Source organism: Canis lupus, chromosome 27 (assembly GCF_048164855.1).
Source record: "Canis lupus baileyi chromosome 27, mCanLup2.hap1, whole genome shotgun sequence".
Taxonomy (NCBI): domain Eukaryota; kingdom Metazoa; phylum Chordata; class Mammalia; order Carnivora; family Canidae; genus Canis; species Canis lupus.
In genome coordinates, this window is record NC_132864.1 from 40699120 (window position 1) to 40722487 (window position 23368).

Sequence of the window (23368 nt, forward strand, 5' to 3'; positions counted from 1 at the left end):
ACTCTAAGGAATAAAGGGTATGATTATTAAATGTTGTGACTTAGAATTTATGATAAATAACTGGAACAATGTAAATAATAGAAAAGGGGATCCCTGGGTGGCTCAGTGGTTTGGTGCCTGCCTTCAGCCCAGGGCCTGATCCTGGAGACCCGGGATCGAGTCCCACGTCGGGCTCCTGGCATGGAGCCTGCTTCTGCCTCTCTCTCTATGTCTATCATAAATAAATAAATCTTTAAAAAAAATAAATAAACAATAGAAAGGAAGGATTCAATCAACATCTGTCTTATTCAGGATTCACTTATGCTGACTCCAGGACAGGAGTTCACATACAATTCTCTGCAGAGAAAAACATCCTCGGGTCATATAAAAAGGGACATGTTCATGTCTTAATTTTCTCACAACTCAGACAGCATGATTAACTAAAGCAATATTCCTTTAATACTCCTTTGGACCATGGATTTTCACGTTCTTAAAGTCAAAAGGTCATACCAGAATTATTGATGAAGAAAAAATTTTTCAGTAGAGTTTTTTTCCCCCTAATATTCAATTAAAATTCTTTAGGAAGAAGAAAGAGAGGAGAGGAAGGAGTAAAGGGAAAGCCTCTCTACTAATCTGACTATGCAAAGGATAGATTGTCTTGGAGAAAACTTGGAAAGTAAGACACGACTTGGTAACTGCAAATTTAAAGTGCTATGAAAGTGAAAAGAGAAATCATTCACTTAAGCTGTTCCAAATGTAGACTCACTTGTCCATCTTGCTAAGGATAGTCACCACAGTGCACCAAGAGAACCCTTGGTTACCTGTTACATGTTATCATTCCATGATGCCAGAGCCACCAAAAACTTCACTGATGAGAAAATAAGTCTGGGTTAAGGGGGCACTGGCACCTGAGATCCTTATGTTATGACCAGATAGAATATTTACTACCTCATTCTCTAGAAAGAAAATCTGGGCTAGTAGGATCAAGCACCCAAACCAGCTGGAAACATTATAAATTCTTTAATAAAGGAACTTCTGTGAGCATCATCTGTCTCTTGACTGTAGAAAGAACAATACCCCTAACACAGTTTTCATATTTTGGGTTCTTAGTTGACAAAACCTCACCCCTGGCACCCCGATATTGTTGATGTTCAGATGATCACGATTGGGTCCTTGGCCATCACTGCCATCCCTGGGGAGTTTACGTAAGCTCTTCTCTGTTATTTCGTAGTTAAATATGTATTCATTGTGTATGTGTTTCTGCTGGAGTCACTTCTTATCATGGGCAACAATTCTGAACTGATAATAACCCTTGGTATCTCACTGCGCCATTCTGGCAACAGTGACAAATATTCCAACCCTCTTTGGGTGGGCCTCCAAAGAGTCCATCTTGCCAGGTGTATTGCCAGTGAGGAAATTATAGCAAATATAAACATTTGAAAAACTTATTCCAAATGTAAATGATGTTGGGCATTGTTATGTCAGTAGAGAGTCTTGAAATGGTATCAAAATACAGGTACTTGAAGCAGTTGAAGTGTTAGAAGCAGGAATGATGGTCTGGAATCTCCTTATGCAGTCTTCCCTATCTGAGTAAGTAGTATCGTTCCAGTTGCTCAGGCTGGAAAACCTTGGAGCCATCCCTGAATTCTTTCTTTTTTTTCAATTTCCCCCACTTTCAGTCTTCTCACAAATTCTACACATTCCACCCAACACTTTCTATCACTCCCTCCCCTGTCTAAGCCTCCATAATTTGTCCCCTAGATTACCTCAGTAACCTCCTGTCTCACCTGTTTGCTTTTTCCCTACTCTTCTGTAGTCTTTTCTCAACACAAACAGCCAGAGGAATCCCTTTAAAACCTAAGTTAAATCACGTCAGGGCTCAGAACCCTCCAATGGCTTTCCATCTCACTCCAGGTAAATTCTTAAACCGTTACAACATCTTACACGGCCCTGGGAGAGAATTTTCCTTGGCAACTTCTCTGATCTGATTTCCTACCTCTCTCCCCCTTATTCGCCCCTGCTTCAGACACCTTGGCTTCTTTGCATTTCCCAGATCAGCAAGCACGTGCCTGTCTCAGGGCTTATCAACTTATGGTTCCTTCTGCCTGAAACGGTTACCCTCCTTTTATCCCCCGACCGACTCTTATTCCTTCAATTCTCCGCTCAGATGTCTAACAGAGATGCCCCTCCTGCTGATGCTATATGACTCTGTGTCACTGCCGCCACCACCGCCATATTCCTGCATCATCACAAGGACAACCACCATCACCTTTCATCTGTACGCTGCTCCCCACACTCCCCACAACGCCTACTGTCATCTTACTTCTTTTATTTGTTTCTTGACCATTGTCACTCCCTGGAATGTAAGCTTCCTACTATTGAACCCTTAGCACTGAGAAGTGGGCCTCATCTGTAGTCGATATTGTGCTTTATTGAAGGATTTAATGAAGGAACGAAATGATAAATTCTTCATAGGCAGGAGCAGTGCACTCTCTACTTGGCTCAGTTCTTACTAACATCGAACACAGACAGTATATTCTTGTTGAATCAACGAATGGAAAATGATTGTAGTCTTTGCCGGTGATATTCATTGATTCTCTTTCCTTACATCAAGTTGTTTTGAGTTTAGGATTTATTTTCAAGATAGGATGCTTAGGGACAAAAAAGCTCAACTTTTGCTTTGCGTTGCCATAGAGCTCCTACATACTTGTCCATATTGTGTTATGAGCCGGGATCACATTTGTCTTTCACTATGAGTTTTTCTGTATTCTTTGCATACATGCTGAGTAGGGAAACACTTAGATAATTCTGTTTTCTTGACTCAGGACCATGTCTGGACGAAGACTTCGAGAGGCAGTTCAAGCAGTAAGTTAAAAATGAAAGAAAATGCCTATTTATGTTTCATGAAGAGAAAAGAATACCCTATTCCTATGATCTGATATCTTTTAAGTTAATCTTTGTGGAGATGACTAGAGTTTTACACTTCTTGAAAGTAATATCTAGAGGTGAATATGAAATATTAGTGGTATAAGAAGAAGCTTAAAAATTATAAGGAAACTATAAACAGGTTTAAATGATTTATTGCTATTTATATACTAATAATTTAAAAATTAATAATGTTTTTATGGATTAAATAACCAATAACCCTAAGTACTTTAATATCATGGAGTCCTGTCTAAATAAGACCTAACACATGTTAGGAATTCTGGATTTTATCTACATTTACAATTTTCTTTATATTCAGGAAGCATTGCAAATGGTTCTAGAATGACATAATCAACAGAGGTCTTATTACTTGGAGCTGGAAATAACCATTATGGTTAGTTAATATGCTCCCATTATGCTTTTTAGGAAGTGGATAAAATATCTGTATTTTAGTAATAAGATTCTACATCTGCAAATGTAAGCACTAAGATGTTCATCGATCCATTGACCTGCCCAACTGTAGTGCAGTTATGGCTCTAACTTTTCCTCAAGGACTTGTCCGTACTTCTGCGTTCCCAGGAGCATTGATCACTGGGAATGACGTTAAGAGAGACATCCTATGCCACTGATTCACATCTATGATCGTGTGTTAAGTATAACTGGGCCGATAACACCCATTACGATGAAGAGTAGTTTTATTGAGCTCTATCTTTCCCCCACTAGGAATTTGCAACGTATGGGATGAAGAATATGACCGTCGTTATTTCGGGTCTGTGCAACGTGTATACACATTACATTACCACCTTTGAAGAATACCAGGTAAAATAAAAATTCTTGTCATTTAAATGAACTATACCATTTTCAAGACTGTTGCATTAAATGCAGGTTTTCCTTCTAGACGTCCTTAATGGTGTTTTTGAGAGATGCCTTTGTTTTGGGACAGAGGAAAGAATAAGACAGAGGTCGCATTTGGGAGTTCTAGGTTTACCCTTTCAAATTTGAGTCGAAATTCTGGTCTCCGTGACTTCTACTTTTTTTGAACTAAATTATTTTGTCAGGGATACTGGTAATAAGCCTGAGTGGTGGCATGCTACCTCTGTAACTCTGCCCATAGTGCTTCTGGAGCCTGAAGGTTTTGTAGAACCTGGGAATATTGTCTCATTGATAGCTACTATTAATTGAATGCACTAGCTAGGCACCTTGACAATGTCATCTTAAGTCATCTTCACAACAGCTCTGGAGTAGGTTTTTTTTTTATATGCATGACAGAGATTAAGAAACACAGTCTCAGAGAATTGAGGGGAGGTAATGTTTCTTTGTTTGCAAATAGCACAGAAAGTAGCTCAAGTACTTTTTAATGGTAGTAGTTAAAACCATGGAAACAATCTAGGTTCCCACCATTTCTATTTGCTAACCTATCTGCTGGGGTATCTTGGCGGTCCACATGGAGGCATTCAGCCTGCCTCTTCACAAATGGCCAGTGATGCCAGGAGTGGAGGCTGCCCTGCTGCCCTCTGTTGACTTTCCTGTCAACAGAATTGGGGTAAACTTGGATGGGACTAATTTTCGTTAATCTATTTTTTCATTTCTCTTTAACTGTTGATTTAGAATTTCCTTCAATTAGGAGTACAGATAACAAATGACAATAATATTAGCAGTACCTCTGACTTTGTCACAATAGGAACCCCAGATACTTTTTATATTACAGAGAGGGATTGCAGATTTGGAAGTAACTTTACTCTCACAGCTATTTTAAAATCACAGTAGTTATTAGATCGGCTACCAGATCTTGTTACTCAACAAAGAAGCACAAACATTTCTTGTTTAATAAAGAAAAACAAATATTATCCTATCACAAAATGGTTTATTATTGTTTGATTAAATATATTTCAGTCTAGGGGCACCTGGGTGGTTTGGTCGGTTAAGTGCCTGCCTTTGGCTCAGGTCATGATCTCGGGGTCCTGGGATCAAATCCCACATGGGGCTCCCTGCTCAGCGGGGAGTCTGCTTCTCCCTCTCCCGCTGCCCCCTCCACCCCTCACCATGCTCTCTCTCATTCTCTCTCTCTTGCTCGCTCTCTCTCACAAGTAAATAAATAAAATCTTTAAAAAAAGAGTCCAGGGCACAAATAAGTTTAGGAACCCCTACAACCTCTCTCAGGGAGATACTCCTGCAAGGGTTAATATTAATTAATTTATTCACTAATTCATTCAACAGAAATGTGTTGAGACAGATACTGTACTAGCCATGATCTGCACATAACAATAAGTAAAAATCTGCCCCTACCCTCAAGACTATTGGGATTTATGGTCTAGTGAAAGGCAGAGAAGAGCATGTAATCACATTTCTGTAAAAGGGATGCACAAGGTGATATGAAAACAAATAGAAAGTGTACTAGTCTATATTGGGTGTTTGAGGTTAGAGGCTGGCAGATTTTCTGGAAGATGCAACATCTGTCTGAGTTCTTGAGAACGAATAGAGCTAGTTAGGGAAATAAAAAGTGAAGGCCGTGTCCCATATTGAGGAAACTACACATGCAAAGGTCTGGGGGTGCTGAGTTAGTACCTTTGAAGGGCCATAATTAGTTGAGGGTAGTGAGACAGGGGACTAGTTGATGGGGAGGTTTTAGTTGATGGAGCATCTTTTTATGCTATACTACAGAGCTTTAACTCAACAAGGAAGGTTTTGGAAAACTGCAGTAGAATTCTAAAGAAGGAGTGTTATGATCAAGTTTTGATTTAGAAAGGTCACTAGGATGACATTGTAGAAAAACACATTGGAAGGACAAGTGTGGGGACAGAGCACTGATTAGGAAGTTGTAGTTATGACCTGGGTGAGAACCAAGAGTTTGGCCACAGTAAGATCAGGAGAGACAGAGGAAAATGAAAGAATTCAAGAGATGCCAAGTAATGGTAGCTCAGAGACTTCCAGGATATAGGATGGGGGAAAGGGAGGAATCCAAGATGGCAGAAGGGTGGTATCCACTGGAATGAAGAATGTTGCAGGGCGAGTGGGTGTATTTGGAGTGATGAGTTCCACTTTAGTTTTGATGAGTCTGAGGTTCCTGTAGAACAACCAGAGGCTTGTAGTTCAGCTACAGGAGATGTATCTGGTTCTATTTTATAGCTGTATGGTGGTTAAATGTCCTTCTCCAGGCCGTATCATCACCACCCAATTTCTCCAGGAGTTACTGAGACTCATTTTCCTTCATTTTTTCCCTCCTGCTATGCTCCTTGAAGACAAACATTTAAATTGCAAGTGCTTAAAATAGACTTATGCTTAGGAGCTATTTACCTCTTTCAGATTAGAAGGAATGATAGTCCAAATGGCATGAACCGAGAAAACCCACTGCCTTTATCAAGTAATTGATGGTAACCATTGACATTCACTGGTAAATGGAAACGCCCACCACCTCTTGTCATAGTTAATCTTGAATTATGCCAGTTTGAATTATGTGAGATGTCCAACATCACCCCTCCCCTAAGATGCGCCAAATGGATGGAGATATGCAGAACAGTGTAACACTCAGTCAGCCCTGTTTCTCCTGCAGGTTCAGCGGTACGAGGCAGCGTCTACAATTTATGGACCACACACTCTGTCTGCTTACATCCAGCTCTTCAGAGCCCTTGCTAAGGCCATTGCTACGGTAATCAAAACTCATATGCATGGGTGTCTCAGGGGTGGGGAGATGCAGGGGGATGCAAAAGAAAACCGTAGCTTCAAATGTCCAGTTTCTTTCAAAATCTTTATATTTAAAAAGTTTGTAGTCATGCAGTATTTCTAAGAAACGAAACTGATAGTAAATTCAGATACAGTTAACATCATTTGGTAGGGACAGCTTTGTTCACATACATGATTTCATATTATCCTCATGATCCCCGTGTGAAATGTGAAAGTATCATTTTCCCGCATTTTTCAGATGAGAAAATTGGTTTGGAGATGTAAGTCATCACACTTAGTATAACTATAGCTGAGGGCTGAACCAGTGTTCTTCAGTCCTGGCCAGAGTCTCTGCAATCACTTCATGAGTTGAGCCGGTCATTCCTTCTGAGGTGCCCATTGCCCATATTGTAGCATCTCTGAAATGATTGCATCTTTCAATCAGAATAATTTTATGATTATGATTAGTAGCAGGTTTTTACTTTCTTGGTGGCTCAAAAATAATAGCAGTTGTTAGAATCACTAGAGGCTTAGAGGTGATGAAGTGCAACCTTGGAATGCGTACACATTGCATCGACTTAGAATACATACAGCTTAGTAAGTTGTCTTAAAAGAACAGCACTTGTGGACCTCTTCCTTTTGGCATGCAGTTATTAATGAAGCTGACTCTGGCGTCAGATGATGAGCCAATAGGCAAGATAAAGGGCTTAAAATCATAAACAAATCTTTATATAACACCATAGAGGCCCCAGTAAAGGCTGGGACACAATTATGGCAAGGACAACAGAGCCCTTTCAGAGAAAAAGCTTGATTATATCGGGTTGAAACATAATACAGCTGCTTCGGTGGGTCAACACAGTTGAATATTGGCAATTCCATACGTCTCTGCCTAATTGCTGACCGTATGAAGTTTCACTACAAGATGTCTACTTAGGACAAATTTTAATTGCCTGATTATTGTTTTATAGCATTCTTCTCAATTTTAGGTCTGGTCCTTTTTTTCTCAAAATAGAGCTGCTTTAATTTTCATCCTAAAAACTGTAACCAGCTATAGAATATTCAGATTATATGGAAAAGTGTAAACCTATAACCCATCCCGAGAGATAGCAACAGTTTTTACTTGCATTATGCCTCTACATCTACCGTTCCTCCTATGGAAATAGAGCCTTCAAATTTTATAGTGATACTTAGGGAGAAAGTGTGATTCATTTTGTGGAAATTTGTGTCACAGTCAGTTTTATGTCTGTATCTAAGATTAGTGATGTGATCTCGAAAAAAACTACTGAGTATCTCCCAGTGTGTGTTCCCATTTGTGAAGGAGGAATGCCAGCAAATAGATGTTATGGCTGCTGAAAAAGATTAAATTATTAAAGTGAGGGTTAGTGTACATTATGAAGGACTATTTAAAATTTGAGATTAGCCATTGTGATGATGCTACTAGAAGTGACAAATGTGGAAAACATAGATTAAACCAGTCAAGGCATGCTGATCTTAAGTTAAAAGTGTATTTATTATATTATTATATTTTTTAATTAACGTAGAGAAGGACTTAGGGAGAAGAGAGGCCCAACATTTTTTAAAAATTAAAAGAGTAATCATAGCGTCATGATACAGAGGCTTACCATGTATTAGGCTTCTATCCAAAGTCAGACAGTTGAAAAACGGCTGTCCCAGAATCTAAACTTGTATAGTGTTTACACTCTGATTGCTGGACTACGTGGTCTGGGGGAGTGAAAGTGTTGTCTATGACCCAAATTTTCCTCTAGTGACAAAAATTTAAATTGTACATCTAGACTCACATTTTAGCAAATTCCCCCACATTTTGTTAAAGCTGTTAGCTCTTGGAAAGAGGATGTGTGTGTGTGTGTGTGTGTGTGTGTGTGTGGATGTGTCCTTTAATGAAGGCATTTCTGGAAGGCGGGAGCCTGGGGAAAGGGGCTTTGACTCTACATTCTGTGCTTCCTAAGCCAATGCTCTCTGTTCTAGGACACAGTAGCCAACCTGAGCAGAGGTCCAGAGCCTCCATTTTTCAAACAACTGATAGCCTCACTAATTCCAAATATTGTGGATAGAGCGCCAATAGGCAAAACTTTTGGGGATGTTCTGCAGCCTGCGAAACCTACATACAGAGTGGTAAGGTGCACAAAGAGATCTTGGAATCCTCCAGAAGCCTGTGTCTGGGGTTGAGGGAAAGATACTGTCTAATGTCAACACCTGCTTCTAATAATGCTGTAGACCAGCTGTTAGCAACGATAATTTTGACAACTCTTCATAGCTCTGCAGAGCCTCTGCAAACATCAGAATGGGGAAATATTTATTTTTCAGGTGGTTGTGATGTAAAATCAAATCTCTAAAATCCAAATGCTTCTTTTCTTCTTAAATGGATGGTCATGGAACCCTTTGCTAGAGCTCAAAAAAGTCTCTTAAACCAAGGACAGGAAAAGCATGTAGAAATGAAGTAGGACTTATACTATCGCTATTTTATATTGGTCTCGTGTCCCGCAACATTGCTAAATCATTTATTAGTCCCAGTAGATTTTAGGTGGGGGATGTGGATTCCTTAGAGATTTCTACATATAAGTATCATGTCATCTGTGAATAAAAGCAAGCTCACTTATTCCTTTTTGGATTTCTTTTCTGGAGGCCTTTGATTTTTTTTCCTTATTGCGCTGGCTGGAATCTCCAATACCCTGTTGAAGACCCATTGTAAGACCGGGCGTCCTTATCTCATTTCTAATCTTAGGAGGAAGAGTAATAATCAATCTTAAATATGATATTTTCTTAAATATCATTTTCTTGATATCTTTCTTAAATATCAATCTTAAATATGATATTTTCTCTAGGATTTTTGTAGATGCCTTTTATCAAGTTGAGAGAGTTCTCTTGTATGCCACTACTTTTTTTTTTTTTTTTTTTTTGATGAAGAATGGGGTTGGATTTGCTTCAAATGCTTTCATGTCTACTGAGGTGATTATGTAGGATTTTGTCTCTGATTCTGTTAATATAGTGTATCGCATCAGTTTATTTTCAGATGTTAAATAAATACCCTTTTGTGATAGTATAGAATCTTTTTTAATCTGTTGTTGTATTTGGTTTGTTAATATTTTCCCGAAATTTTATACTCATATCCATGAGGCAAATTTATAGTCTTCTTTTCACGTGTTGTCTCCATTGCCTTTGATGTCAGGGAGAATGGGTTAGCAAGTGTTTCCTCCTGTATTTTCTGTAAGTGCATGGAAAATACTGATATTATTTTTTTCTTTAAATATTCAATCAGTTTTATCAGAAAAGCCACATGGACCTTGGCTTCTCTTTATAACAGAATCTTTACTTACTACTCCAGTTTCTTTACTTATTATAAGCCTGTTAAAAAAATTTTTTTTGAGTCAATTATGTGTCTCTCAGCACTTAGTTTGTCTTGAGGAATCTGCATCTTTCTAAAAATTTACATCTTCCTGGGAATTTGCCTCTTCCATGTAAGGTGTCTAATTTGGGTAAAGTTTATGATATGTTCTTACAATCCCTTTAATTTCTGTAGAGTCAATAATGATGGCCCTTCTTTCTTCCTGATCTTGACCATCTTTGTCTTCAGAGAGCTAGGTTTTAGCTTCACTGATTTTATCTATTGTTTTTCTGTTTCAATTTCATAGATTTTTGCCCTGGTGTGTTATATTCTTCCGACTGTTTAGATTTTATTTTGCTCTTTTCATTTCTTAAGATGGAAGCTCAGGTTTTTCTTTTTTTATGTTTTAGTGTACCGTTTTTATTTCTCTGTTGATTTTTTTTTTACTATATATATATATTTGATTATTTTCCTAGTAGCTGCTTTGTGGACTTGAAAAGGAAAAAGAATTCTGATTTTCCTTTCCACACTATCCACCCTCAGGACTTCTGACCGCAGGTGTGTGGACATGTTCCCCACACCAAGCAATTCTCTGTAGACATCTTGGTGAATTCATCTGCAGAACTTGGTGTTCTATCATTCAATTCAATTCTGACACTATTTACTTGGGGTTGGCATCTACTTCACAGGTTAAGGGCTCGCTCCCACAAGACTGTACCCCTCCACCTCCACTTCGTCACACACTTCAGATACCAATGGTGAATCTAAGTTGTCACCTCTGCTTCTGACTGATTGGCTACAAATTGGAGATTCCCATAAGCCCCTCCCCAGATTAAATAACTTGCTGGAACAGGCTCACAGAACTCAGGAAAACAGTTCACTTACTAGGTTATCAGTTTATTATACATGAATATAGCTCAGGAACAGCCCAATGAGGAGAAGGAGAGGGCAGGGTATGGGGGAAGGAGCCAAGGCTCCATGACCTCTCTGGGAAGGCCACCCCCCCCCAGCATCGCCATGTATTCACCAATCTAGAAGCTCTCTGAACCCCAGACTTTAGGGACTTTTATGGAGGCCTCATGACATAGGCATGGTTGATTAAATCATTGGCTGTTGATGATTAACTCAACCCCCAGTCCCTTTCTCCTCCCTGGAGATTAGGGAGTGGGACTTGATCATTCTAACTCTCTAATCACAAGGTCAGTTCCCCAAATAGCCCTCACCCTGCTGTTACTCAGAAACCCTCAGCCACTGGTCATCTCATTAACATACAAAAAGACACACCACTTAAGGGATTCTAGGGGTTTTCTGAGCTCTGTGCCAGGATATGGGGACAGAGACTACATATAAATATCTTATTATGTCATAGGGCTATAATATGCATCGCAACTAATTGCACCCTACTTCAATATAATACTAACAATTCCAAAAAATATAAAAAGATTGCTCCAATATATCTATTTTTTTCTTTCCTACACTTTGTGATATAAATATATATAAATGCAGTAATACAGTCTTATAACTATTGTCTTATACAAGCTTACACCTTTTAAAAATTTTCTTTAAATTTATTTTTTAGCTTACACCTTTAGAATAGATTAAGAGAAGATACGGAAAAGTATGTTTATAGAATATTTTAAATACAGTCCACATATTTACCATTCTGGTGCTCTTTATTGTTTCTTAGGAATTAGAACTATTTTTACCATCTAGCATCATTCCCTTTCAGCACGAAGAACTTCCTTTAGTATTTTTGTAGGACAGCTCTGCTAACAAATTCTCTCAGGTTTTATTTAGCTGGGATGGCTTTATTTTCCCTTTCTCTCTAAAGAATAGTTTTTCTGCATTCTTGGTTGAGAAATGTTTTTCTTTTATCACTTTGAGTGTGTTATCCTGTTGCCACTGTTCTTCTCTGACTCTCTAAAGAGAAGCCAGTTGCTAATCTTTAATTAGAGTTTCCCTGTAAGCAATGAACCATTTTTCTCTTATGGCTTCCAAGATTTTCTATTTGTCTCTGCCTGCCCCCAGTTTGCTACAATGTATCTAAATGCAAAGTGTTCTGTGATTATCCTACTTGGGATTTATTGAGTTCCTTCCATTGGCAAGGTAACGTTGATCAAGTTTGGAAAATTTTCATCCATTCTTTCTTCAAATAGACTTTTCGTATATTTCTCTCTTTCCTTGAATTCTGGGACTTCTGGGACTTCTGGTTTGTGAATGTTGGTATATTTGACGCCCTGTTTGTTTCTGAGGTTCTAGCGATTTTCTTCACTTATTTTCTGTCCATTCTTCAGATATAATAATTCATATTGATAAAATTCTAGTTCACTTACCCTTTCTTCTGTCTTCTCATATTTGCTATTAAACCCTTCTAGTGAATTTCTCATATAAGTTGTGATGTTTGGCTCTAGAATACCCAACCTGTTTTTTAAAATTACTTCTCTTCACTGAGGTTCTCTCAGTGATTTTAAGTCATTATCATCAGACTTTTCTTTAATTCTCTAAAAATGACTTGTACTAGTTCTTAGAATATCTTTATACCAGCTGCTTTGAAGTCTGTGTCTGTTAAATACAACATCTGGGGACCCAGAAAGGCAGGTTTGATTGGGCTTTTTTCCCTTAATATGAGTGATATTTTCAGGTATGCACATTCCATAATTTTTTGTTGTTGTTGAATACTGGATGTGTTTTGACATTGTACCAATTCTTGATTCTAGCCTCATCTCCCCACCCTGGAGTTGTTTTTCTGTTTGTTTGTTTGCTTGTTGAAAACTAGACTAGACAAAATTGTAAAGTCTGTCTCCCTTGCAGTGTGTGGCTACTGGGTCTGCTCAGTGTTTTTATTCTTTTTTTTTTTTTCAGTGTTTTTATTCTTGATTTTACTTTTAAATCTGGCTCTCAAGGGGTTGCCCTGTGATTACATAACTGAATGTTCAGCCATATTGATCCCAGTATGTGCTTAAATGCTTCAGGGAGTAAGGGTTTCACTCTCTGCCAATAGGTTCTTTTCCTGGCTTCAAGTGGTTCTCTTACCCACATGCAGAGTTGAGAGGAAACTTCTACAATCTCCAGAGTTCTCTTTCTGTGTGTGTAGCTCTCCTCTCTCTGGTATGTTCTTCTCTGTTACTCTACCTTGTGAACATAAGACTATTTGGCCGTCATGGACTTCCACATCTCTTCCTTAACTTAGCTTGACTGCCTGGCTTTGCTTGAGCTCTGCCTCCTTGTGCTGTGAACCACACCCTCTCCGGGCGTTGGGCTGGGGCAATTGCAGGGCTCATTTTGGCTGTTTTCTATCAGTGTAGGATCATTGTTTTCATTGATTGATTGTTCTCACTGCTCTGCTGTCTATAAAACCATGGTTTAATGCATATTTGTTCAGCTCTTTTATTTGTTTCAGGTGGGAAGGTAGATACACACCCTGTCATTCCACTTTGTGCAAATGTCAGTGCCAGTATAAGTCATTCGTGGAAAACTTTGACTGTTTTTATTTGAATCCATCCATTTCCTGATTGTGCGTTGGAGGGAAGTATGAGACAGTATCAAAGACTAAAAAAGCCATTTTAATGCACTGTCTTCATCAATATCTGAATGTACTGAAAGCAAACTCATTGGCAAAAAAATCCTTGAGTAACTTCTCAGCCAAAAATTCCTTTGTCCATTTTGGCAAGGTTATGTTCTCTAGTATTCTCAAAAGATAACTCACTTGATTAGATGGGATAGAATCCATATAGGTGCCCAGAATCCTAGAACATTTCATAAATCATGGCCCAAATATGAGCATAGCAAAGATTACTTTTACTTAAAACTCATCAAATGAGTTTCTATTTTAAGGGAGAAGTTGCTGAAGTGACGTTCGTAGGCGCTAACCCGAAGAATTCAGCAGAAAGCCAGGTAAGAATCAATGATTCTTTTTATAGATTTTAAATCCACCTTTTAGTCTTTATTTGAATATCCTCATAGAGGTTAACAACATGATGATAAAATGTCCCAACTTGCTTTTCATCTTATTTTTTAGGTGTGGGGAAACTTTCAGTAGGAAGAGTAATGTGGAATTCAGTCTGGGGGGAAATAAGGCATAGGAAACCTTTAACCGGGTCTGCTTAGGATCACATATTGCACAAAGCATAGAGAGCTGCACTGTCTCTTGAGAAGACACAAATTTGAATATAATCCCACTTATGTATCCCAATTTAGAAATTTGACTAAATTTGGTAAAATAATTAAAGGGCCACAAATGAAGTATATCTTTGGTTCCTTCCTACTCCCATTTTGGTTTCTCTCTTCCTCCAGCACCATAGCATCTGGTCCTGCCCCCAGTGTTGCAGACTGATCAAGGACCCCTAGGGGATGCTCCATTGGCTCAGAGCCCTGGCCTATGTACTTTGCTTTATCTTGCACTTGCCATTTCCTAACTCTTTATTGCTGCCACTAATTGGGTATTTATTTATTAATCTTGAGAAATAACACAAGAAATATGTGTTCATGTGTAAACAGATAATACCTCTCTTTCCATAAACCTTCCTAGAGGTAATAATTGTTCACAGTTATATATCATTTCATACGTTATTGTATTGATCATATATAAAGTATACATATGTAATGGAGCTATTAATGAAACGAATTAATTTTACTCCTCTGTAACTCCTTTAGAATGTTCTTATAACTGGGGCATCTGGGTGGCTCAGTCAGTTAAGCATTCGACTCTTGATTTCTCTTAGGTCATGATCTCAGGGTCATGAGATTGAGCCCCACATTGGGGTCCGCACTTGATGTGGAGCCTGCTTAAGATTCTCTGTCTCTCACACCCCTCTGTAATCCCTCACTCTCTCTCTCTCTCTAAAAAAAGAGAGGGGATCCCTGGGTGGCGCAGCAGTTTGGTGCCTGCCTTTGGCCCAGGGCGCGATCCTGGAGACCCGGGATCGAATCCCACGTCGGGCTCCTGGTGCATGGAGCCTGCTTCTCCCTCTGCCTATGTCTCTGCCTCTCTCTCTCTCTTTCTGTTTGACTATCATAAATAAATAAAAAAAAAAGAGAGACAGAGAATGTCCTTATAACTACACAAGCAATAGGTAGACATATTCCAGTTGTAAAAATTAAAATAATAAAGAAATGAGTAGAAGCAAAAGAGAGTAAGTATACAAAAGTGATTTCAAAGTCAGATTTTTTAGTATGGCCGAGGATGTATTCACTCTATCTCCCTCAGCCATTCTTCCCAGAGACCATAGTTACTTACAGCTCCAGACACCTTTCTCCCAAATGAACCTTCTATTTCTGTTCGTTGAAATATCATTCTTGCTGTGATAACGATGGTGGCGATATGACATTGTCAGACATGACACTGGGGAAAAATGTTCCACTGCCTTGGAAAGTCCACATGCACCTGTTTAATTTTTCTAGGCAGTCAAACTATACCATAATATTTGCATGTTTGTAGCATTGTTTTCTGAAGGTATCAACGTGTTATAGCAAAACTGCAGGATTAGATGTCCTTTGATATCCTTTGGGTGGAGAAATATCGTCATCATTGCTGCCTTGGAAAAGCAGGAGAACAAAATGCTTAAAGCACTGTAACAAGAATAGAATTGATTTCTAAGAGTGCCCTGGGACTTGGCATACAAAAATTTCCACTACCTCTTATTATTAGTAATCTTCAGCACTATTTATTGAAGGTTTACCCTTTGCAGGCAGCAGGTGAAGTGCTTTACATACATTATTACATCAATCTCATTTAATCCTCACTGCTATCCGTTGGCTTATATATTATTGTCTTCATTTTACAGATGAGGAAACTGAAGCTTAGAAAGACTAAGTAACTTGTATTAATTAATTGTGTATCACGTAGAGATTAGAATTGAGAGGCGGGAAAGGATAGTCACATAATTCACATATGCACTGGCCTAGACTTGTTATCTGGTCTACACTTTAGACCTGTGTGCAAGGGCTCACTCAGTCTCCTCCTCCATATATAACCTCCCCAGTGTCATTCTGCCCTGAGTGGCCAGAAACTGTTCTCTTTACAAGTCACCATTATAATGAAAGCTTTATTGAATATAACCTATCGGTTGAGTAGTTAGAGTTTTAAATAATCCCATGGCCCACTGGAAGTAAGTGATCTGCAGCAAAGTTTTATTTGAACACCTCTAAGTGACAGGTATAAAGGGCTGTAATGGATAAAAGTGAATTAGACACAAATCTTGCCTTTAAGGGCCCACAGTCCAAAGATTTCTGAGGGAAATTGAGATTTATGACCTCTGTGTCTTTTAATTTGTTATATTATTCAAATCTGTGGTTTATTTGACATGTAATTCTTGGTCTCAACTGAATTATTATAGCAATTTTCCAATGGGAAAAATAAAACCTGTTTTTGATGTGCTTTCTAAGAATCCATTATGAAAATATATAGGGATTGCTTTTAGCACCCTAGGACAGGGAAGATTTATGCATCCTTGTCAATTCTTTCACTTGGGAGGTATATTTACTAATAATTCATTTACCCAGGGAAGGAAAGATGAAGAAACTCTCCCGTTTTTCTCTCCTAAGTCTTGAGGTGACTAGAGAAAGTCTTGGAATATAGATCAATAAACATGTCATGAAAAGGTTTGACTTACGCCTTTTTAAAAATCTCAAATTTTATTCTATCTCTTCTCTGCCCTCATTTGCAAAATTTGCTATCAGCTCTAAAATTATGATCATTGAGTTTTCTAAAAAAAAAATAAAAATAAAAAAAGGTCATGGTGTGTAATAGCCTAGATAAATTAACATTCTGAAGACATTGCCAGAATGTAAAGAGAAGCGCCTAGGAATTTGGATGAAATTCTAATACATTTTCACACAAGACATTGGCAGGTTAGCCTGAAGCCCACAAGGGATGTATTTACAGACAAGTTCCTTCTAGAACTGGGCAAGGGGTCCCATCAGTTATATTAATTGCATTTCAGACCCATCGGACCTTCCTCACTGTCGAGAAATACGAGGCCACATCAGCAACATGGCAGATAGTGCATAATGACGCCTCCTGGGAGACTCGGTGAGCATGTCTGTTGGATGTTTTGTCTTTCAAGCCTTGACAACAGTTGGTTAGTAATGCAGGGAAGACAAATGGGAAGCCTGGCTCAATGCATGATATTAATGATATCAAATTCCCAAGGAACCTTCTGGCCATATTTAGTGGATTTATTAGACTTCATTTTGATTCTGTTTTTCTGCAGAACAGTGTGGTGTGTGCTTCTGGAAGATTAGGTGCTAATGAGGTTACAGCTTCCATTTTTGTAAACATCTGTTAGTTGTTTGTTTGTTTGTTTTCCACAGCCACAGACATTACCCCTAAAGGCTGGCTAGTCAGTCTTCTGCAAACTGGCTGAAAGGCACACTGGGGTGGAGGTGTTGCTATGACTCTATAGAGCCTTTTCTTTCTGGGAAAAACACGAGTCTATACGCAAAGTGCACTGAATGTGTGTAGGGGGTCAATGATTCTTCACTGGAGTCACTGAAAGATGGCTGGAGTGCTATCTCTTCCTGACTCAAGGAAGGAAGGCAGAAATTTGCCGACGGAGATCCCTCAGAGAGGCATATCTCTGTGCCTTTTGTTACCAAGTACCTGAGCTGAATACAGATTTTGAAGTTTTGAAAATGTGTCCGAAATAAGAAAAACTTTCTGCTCCCAAGTTTATATATTTCACACTCCATGACAAATGGGCAAAATTTTTGGCAATTTGTGTCTAATTCAGATTGCCTTCAACTACGTGATGGGTTGTGTGTTGGTTTGCTTCCCGTGGTTAACTGAAAATCAAAGTTTGACCATGCTATGGCCCCTTTGATAGTCACACATAAATAAGGGTATACATTTTCCTCTAATCTTTAGGACTCTAGGGCATAGGTCATTTTTAAACAAATAATAAACATATGTTTATTATTAAAATAGGCATAGGTCATTTTTAAACAAATAATAAATATATATTTATTATTAAAATAGGCATAGGTCATTTTTAAACAAATAATAAATATATATTTATTATTAAAATAAGATTCTACAGATAATTTAAAAAGAGGGATGATTTTTTTTTAAAGCCCCAAATCAGAATAGCAGTAAACACCGAGGACATGGATAGACCTCGGTCTGGTTCACCAGCAGCAGCATTGTTACCTCTCTCATGAGATCACTGGGCCCATCATTGAAAAACACAGCAAGTTGAGAATACCCAGAGCCCAGAGCAGTCACTCTCTACACAAGTGGGGACATCAGTCAGTTAGCCAGTTGTATCTCACTTCCCCAGCAGAGTATCTGACCTCCTTGGTCAGGTCTGCAAGGACCCACGTGACCTGACTCCATCTGTTTCTGTAAGCTCAACCACTGTGCCACTGGGCACTATGCCCTGATCCTACCAGCCTGCATTCTGTTCCTCTGCTACACCATGGGGTTTCCTGCTGGAGCCACTTTGCATCTCTGTTCCTCTTTCCTGGAATGTCTTTCCTCTGGGCATGTGTGGGTTCAGGGGGAACGGCACCTCCTTAGAGATACCTCTGCCTTACTTTGTTCATTTCACTTTGCACTTTTAAGATCACTTGCTGATTTACCTGTTTATTGCCTTTCTTCCTCCCTTGTCCTTGGGGTAGGGGAGAGCATAAGCTTTGGGCCATGTCTGTCTTGCTCAGCACTGTATCCTCACACCTCTAGAATAGAGTCTGGCACATGCACTCATTAAGTATATATTTTTAACAAATGAATCTTGATGAGAATAGAGCTGTCAGTTGACACAGAGGATGATAAGGGTGGAAGGAATGCTCTAGCAGAGCAGGGGACATCCTGTATTCTGAGTATCAGGTGAGGGAGGCTTCCCGGGATGGATAGTGTCTGGGTAGTTAGAAAGATAGAACGAGTGAAACTATTTCTACAAATGGTTATTTCTTCTTCTTCTTCTTCTTCTTTTTTTTTTCAAATGGCTATTTCTTAAAGGGTCTCTTCTAGAAAGTAAGTTCCTGTCCCTGTTTTGTTCATTGCTGTATTCTCGCTATCAAGGATAGCACCTTGCTTATGGTGGGGGCTCCCTGAATATTCATATAGTGAATAATCATACATTCTTCTAATCACACGTATTTAAGAGTAAAATCTGATTGGTTTGTCTGTTTCCTCCCAACAGTTTCTATTGGTACAAGGGATTGCTGGGTCACAGCAATGCAACGATACAATGGCATATTCCAGATACTGCCCAGCCTGGAATCTACAGAATAAGATACTTCGGACACAATCGGAAGCAAGACTTTCTCAAGCCAGCGGTCATACTTCCATTTGAAAGCACTTCCTCTGCCTTTGAAGTAGTAACTACTTATTGACAAATTGATAATTCATTTAAAGAGCAGCTATACTCTATAATTTATAAAAATGATTTCATATGAATGTAAATGATGACGGTGACCTCTATGATTGTCCCTGTTTGGGGACATATAGTTGACTGCAAATGGGACAGAAAGGTGTGTGTGTGTGTGTGTGTGTGTGTGTCCCATTCATCTGGCACTAGTAGCTTTACACCTGGTGCTTCTAGAACCTAATGCATGAGTTGCCTCCAGGCCCTGCTGTTGTTTGAAGGAACAGTTCCCCTCAATATGAAGCCTCTGAAAAGTGAGTGAGAGTGGTTGAAGATGTGTGAACAATGGTAAAACTATTTATTTATAGAGTTATTGAATGTTAGTGCTGGGAAAGTTTAGAGATTGTGTACTTTGCTTCTTTATTTTGCCGATGGGAGCAATGAAGTTTCATGGATTTAAGATTAATGAAGGCTACGGGACCTTCCCCTGCTGCGTCACTTAAAAATATATACACATTGACCATTAACGTATCAGCCCAATTAGAGAAAATGACTGTGGAAATTAATATGCCCGCTTCTCTGTATTGAGCACAGCCTCTCAAAGCAACCACCGTGGAGGCTACATGCGTGATCCAGAGCCGTTCACGCTGGTAAATTACTGCTGACATTGCCTTAGGAGGCCAATTACAAGAAAGTCAGACTTTTAATATTTTGATCAAGTCTTGTGTTTCCCTAAGTGCCCTTAACCCTCCGAATTGTGTTTCCTATTCCCAAGACTGGTTCTGAGTGATTTTGACTATGTTCAATGATTGCATTCACTCCCAAAACACAAGCTTTGCCATTAGTGTAGATATTAAAATGAAAATGTTACTGGATTGGAAGGGGATCCTCAAAGAGCAAACTCTGAATTCACTTATCTGTTCTTTTATCGCTCACTTGCTCGTGGACTCGTTCAATCACAGAATATTTATCCAGACCTGTGTACCCAGCATCGTGCTAGCGCCTGGCCTTGATAATTACCGTGATCGTATTTGGGATGAACGTGTAAAAATCAAAAGGGGACTATTTTGAAGGAGAAAATTCAGTATATAAATTCAGTATACTCAGTTCAGTATATAAACTCTAGAAGGCATTTAAAAGGCAGTAATCTTCAAGTTCTAGCTCACATATATAATCTGTGTCGGGTGCTCCCATTTTGGGGGAAAGAGGCTCCAGATACTTTGGAAAAAGTTGTTTTCATAGTTATTTGGGGGCCTTATGAACTACCCTGCCCAATGTCTGGAAGAATGAGATACGGCAGTCGAACATTGATTGCCCAGAAGTACCGATTCCATTTAAAATGATCCAAGTTAATGAGGAGCTAGCTCCTAGGCTACCAAGTAAATTTCCAAAAACCAAGTCATGCTTTTCTTCTATGTATATAAAAGCATTAGCATTTTAGGGAAAAAAAATCAACCTTTATTTCAAAAACAAACTTGAAGTCTTGAAAACGGTAATGATACTGAGCACAACAATAGCAGCACTCATTTAAGTGTGACTGAACTTGCTTTATCACATTGGAACGGACCTGGAACACTTTTTGATGGATCAGGGTTCTGGTTCTGGGGAGTGAACTGCTGGAGAATTAGCTAAGCAGGATTCCAAAGAGTAGTGGTCATTTTTCCTAAGGACACAGTGTTTAGTCTCACAGTTCAGAGGCTTCAGAAGAGGAGAGAATTCTGAAAGTAGTTGGCCTTAAATTCTATTAGAACTGATGATAAGACTTTAAAAAGTATTTTGCATGATTCAAAAGAGTTTTTGAATTATTTTTCACTACCTCCATGCCCCCCACTGATGTTCTTCAGTGGGCCTGTGATTCCCTGTTGTTTACTTGCAACTGTGCCCAGCCAGACAAAGCATTGCCTTGGTGCTATCCTTCTGCACCAGCCCTCCACCCACCGGTACTCCTGGCCCCAAATCACCCACAGAAGCATGTGTGCCCCCTCGCTGCTATCTCTTCCAACCCATGCAGTCCCATTTCTGCAGTTTGTATGACAATAAGGCCAGATCCTGCATGATAGAAACCATAGCTAGCCACTCATGCTTTAAGGAACACAGAGGGAGGCAGATCTGACCTGTTAATACACAAACCTAGATCCAAGCTGTGTTTGGGGCTGCTGCTGGGAGTGGCTCATTGGAGCCGAACCATGTGGAGAAAGCTACTGAAATTGCAGGAGGATATGGGGGCAAGGAGTTTGGTTGGTGGGAGGACACTTCTGCAGAAGGTCTTGTGTTTCATGTCAAAGTGTCTGGTGTCCTGTTTGTTGTCCTCTGTCCACTCTGGTTTTAAGGATGCTGTGACTTTGTCAGAAAGTACTGAACGATCCCTCTGTATTTTTTCAATGAGTATTATGTAAAATTGCTAATACGAAATATAATATTTAATAAACTAGTGAGTATAATCGGGAATGTATGTTCTATTGAGAAGTGATATGGATGAATGAATGCTTGTTTTGCTTTTGAAGAGATGGAATGAATGGTACTGGATTCCATGTAGGTCAGGCTGGAAAGTGATATGAATGGCATCTGTACGTGGCCACCCGAACACAAGGGATCCACTTCATCAGGTCCTTCCTGCCCTCTAAGATTTATTCCTGCAAAAATACATATGTTTGAACATTTCTTATTAATAGGGAAACTGAGAGTTTCCGAGGCAGGTAATAATTCATAAAATTATTTCATGAGCCAGGTCTGAATAAAGACGCCAAGAATGAATGTGCTTGTGAATATCCTTCTCTGATTTACCCTCTCATGCTTCTCCTCCAGTGTAGGCAAACACACTGTCCTCTTCTAATGTGAGCACATGGATTTCATCTTTAGCCAAAAGATTTCATCATTAGATGACTCTCTCGTGTCTTTAATTCTTCAAATAATGGTTTTTGTCTCCTGGGTATCCCTATCCCACATGCTGGTTTACACTGGCTTGTGGAATATCATGTCTTATATGATGCCACAGAGGAAAGTTTGCGCGTTCCTTACATGACTAGTTGGAATGTGTTCAGCTGCAAGTAACAAAATATTCCTGATAAGCAGGGGTCCAAACACTAGAGACATTGACAGTCGCACATAGCCATTAGTCTTAAGGTGACCAAGTCTGGCTTCCTACAACCATTCCATGACGTCACTGGCTTTTTTTCTTAACATACTAACTTTAATTCTCAAGCTTGTCGCCTCAGTCTAGAGAGAGCCACCTCATGTCTTCCAGCAGCAAGAAGGAAGAGGAGAGTTCCCAGAATCCCTTTTTTGGAAGGTAAAAGATATGTAGTAGGATCCCAAGTAGAATTTCCCTTGCATCGTGTCTACAGTTGGGTCACATAGCTTCAAGGGAATCTGAGAAAGAGAATATTTGGCATTTTCTGTCCCTAGAGGGGGAGGAAAGTTCTGATCAGCAAGGAAAAAGAGATGGTGCAGGTAGCTGCTCTGTGAGCATTTCAACAGACTCTTTGTGAGCAGCCCTCCCAGTTACCATGATACGCAAGCAACACCTACTTAATAGCTTTTTGAAATAAGTAGCACTTTTTCCATCTTAGCAAATCTGTTTTAGGAAAGAACACATCTTGGAACCTTGATGGTGACAGGGCTTGCTCTCTACACTGCAAAACCTATGCATTCATTCAGCAAATTTATATGCAGCACCTATATTATCTCTGGGCATTGTGCTACCCCCTAAGGGCACAGTCATGATCAAGACAGAGCAAGTTCTTGCCATCAAGGAACTTAGAGTTTTTTTTTTAAATTTTTTTTTATTTATTCATGATAGGCACACAGTGAGAGAGAGAGAGAGGCAGAGACACAGGCAGAGGGAGAAGCAGGCTCCATGCACCGGGAGCCTGACGTGGGATTTGATCCCGGATCTCCAGGATCGCACCCTGGGCCAAAGGCAGGCCCCAAACCACTGCGCCACCCAGGGATCCCGAACTTAGAGTTTTAATAGGAGAAGCAGACAGGTACACAGGCAATTCTGGACAGAGTGACCCATACTGCTGCCAGGCAGTTAGATATGGCACCTTATATGGTCTTGGGGATATTACAGGAGGTTTCCTGGAGAAAATAACATCTAAGCTGAGACCCAAAGGATATTAACTAGAAGAAAGGTAATGGTGGGGCAGCCCTGGTG

General features: G+C 39.4%; 1 protein-coding gene across 1 annotated transcript in view; it reads left to right on the top strand.

Moving 5' to 3' along the window:
* ASAH2 (N-acylsphingosine amidohydrolase 2) overlaps window positions 1-21966 on the top strand; it is an 81170-nt gene extending 59204 nt beyond the window's left edge. The window contains exons 15-22 of the mRNA XM_072803725.1: window positions 1090-1184; window positions 2805-2844; window positions 3628-3723; window positions 6455-6550; window positions 8551-8697; window positions 13742-13801; window positions 16849-16937; window positions 19048-21966. Of these exons, the coding sequence (XP_072659826.1) occupies window positions 1090-1184; window positions 2805-2844; window positions 3628-3723; window positions 6455-6550; window positions 8551-8697; window positions 13742-13801; window positions 16849-16937; window positions 19048-19240 (816 nt within the window). The 3' untranslated portion in view covers window positions 19241-21966. The remainder of the gene's footprint in view (window positions 1-1089; window positions 1185-2804; window positions 2845-3627; window positions 3724-6454; window positions 6551-8550; window positions 8698-13741; window positions 13802-16848; window positions 16938-19047) is intronic.
* Window positions 21967-23368: the final 1402 nt, after the last annotated feature.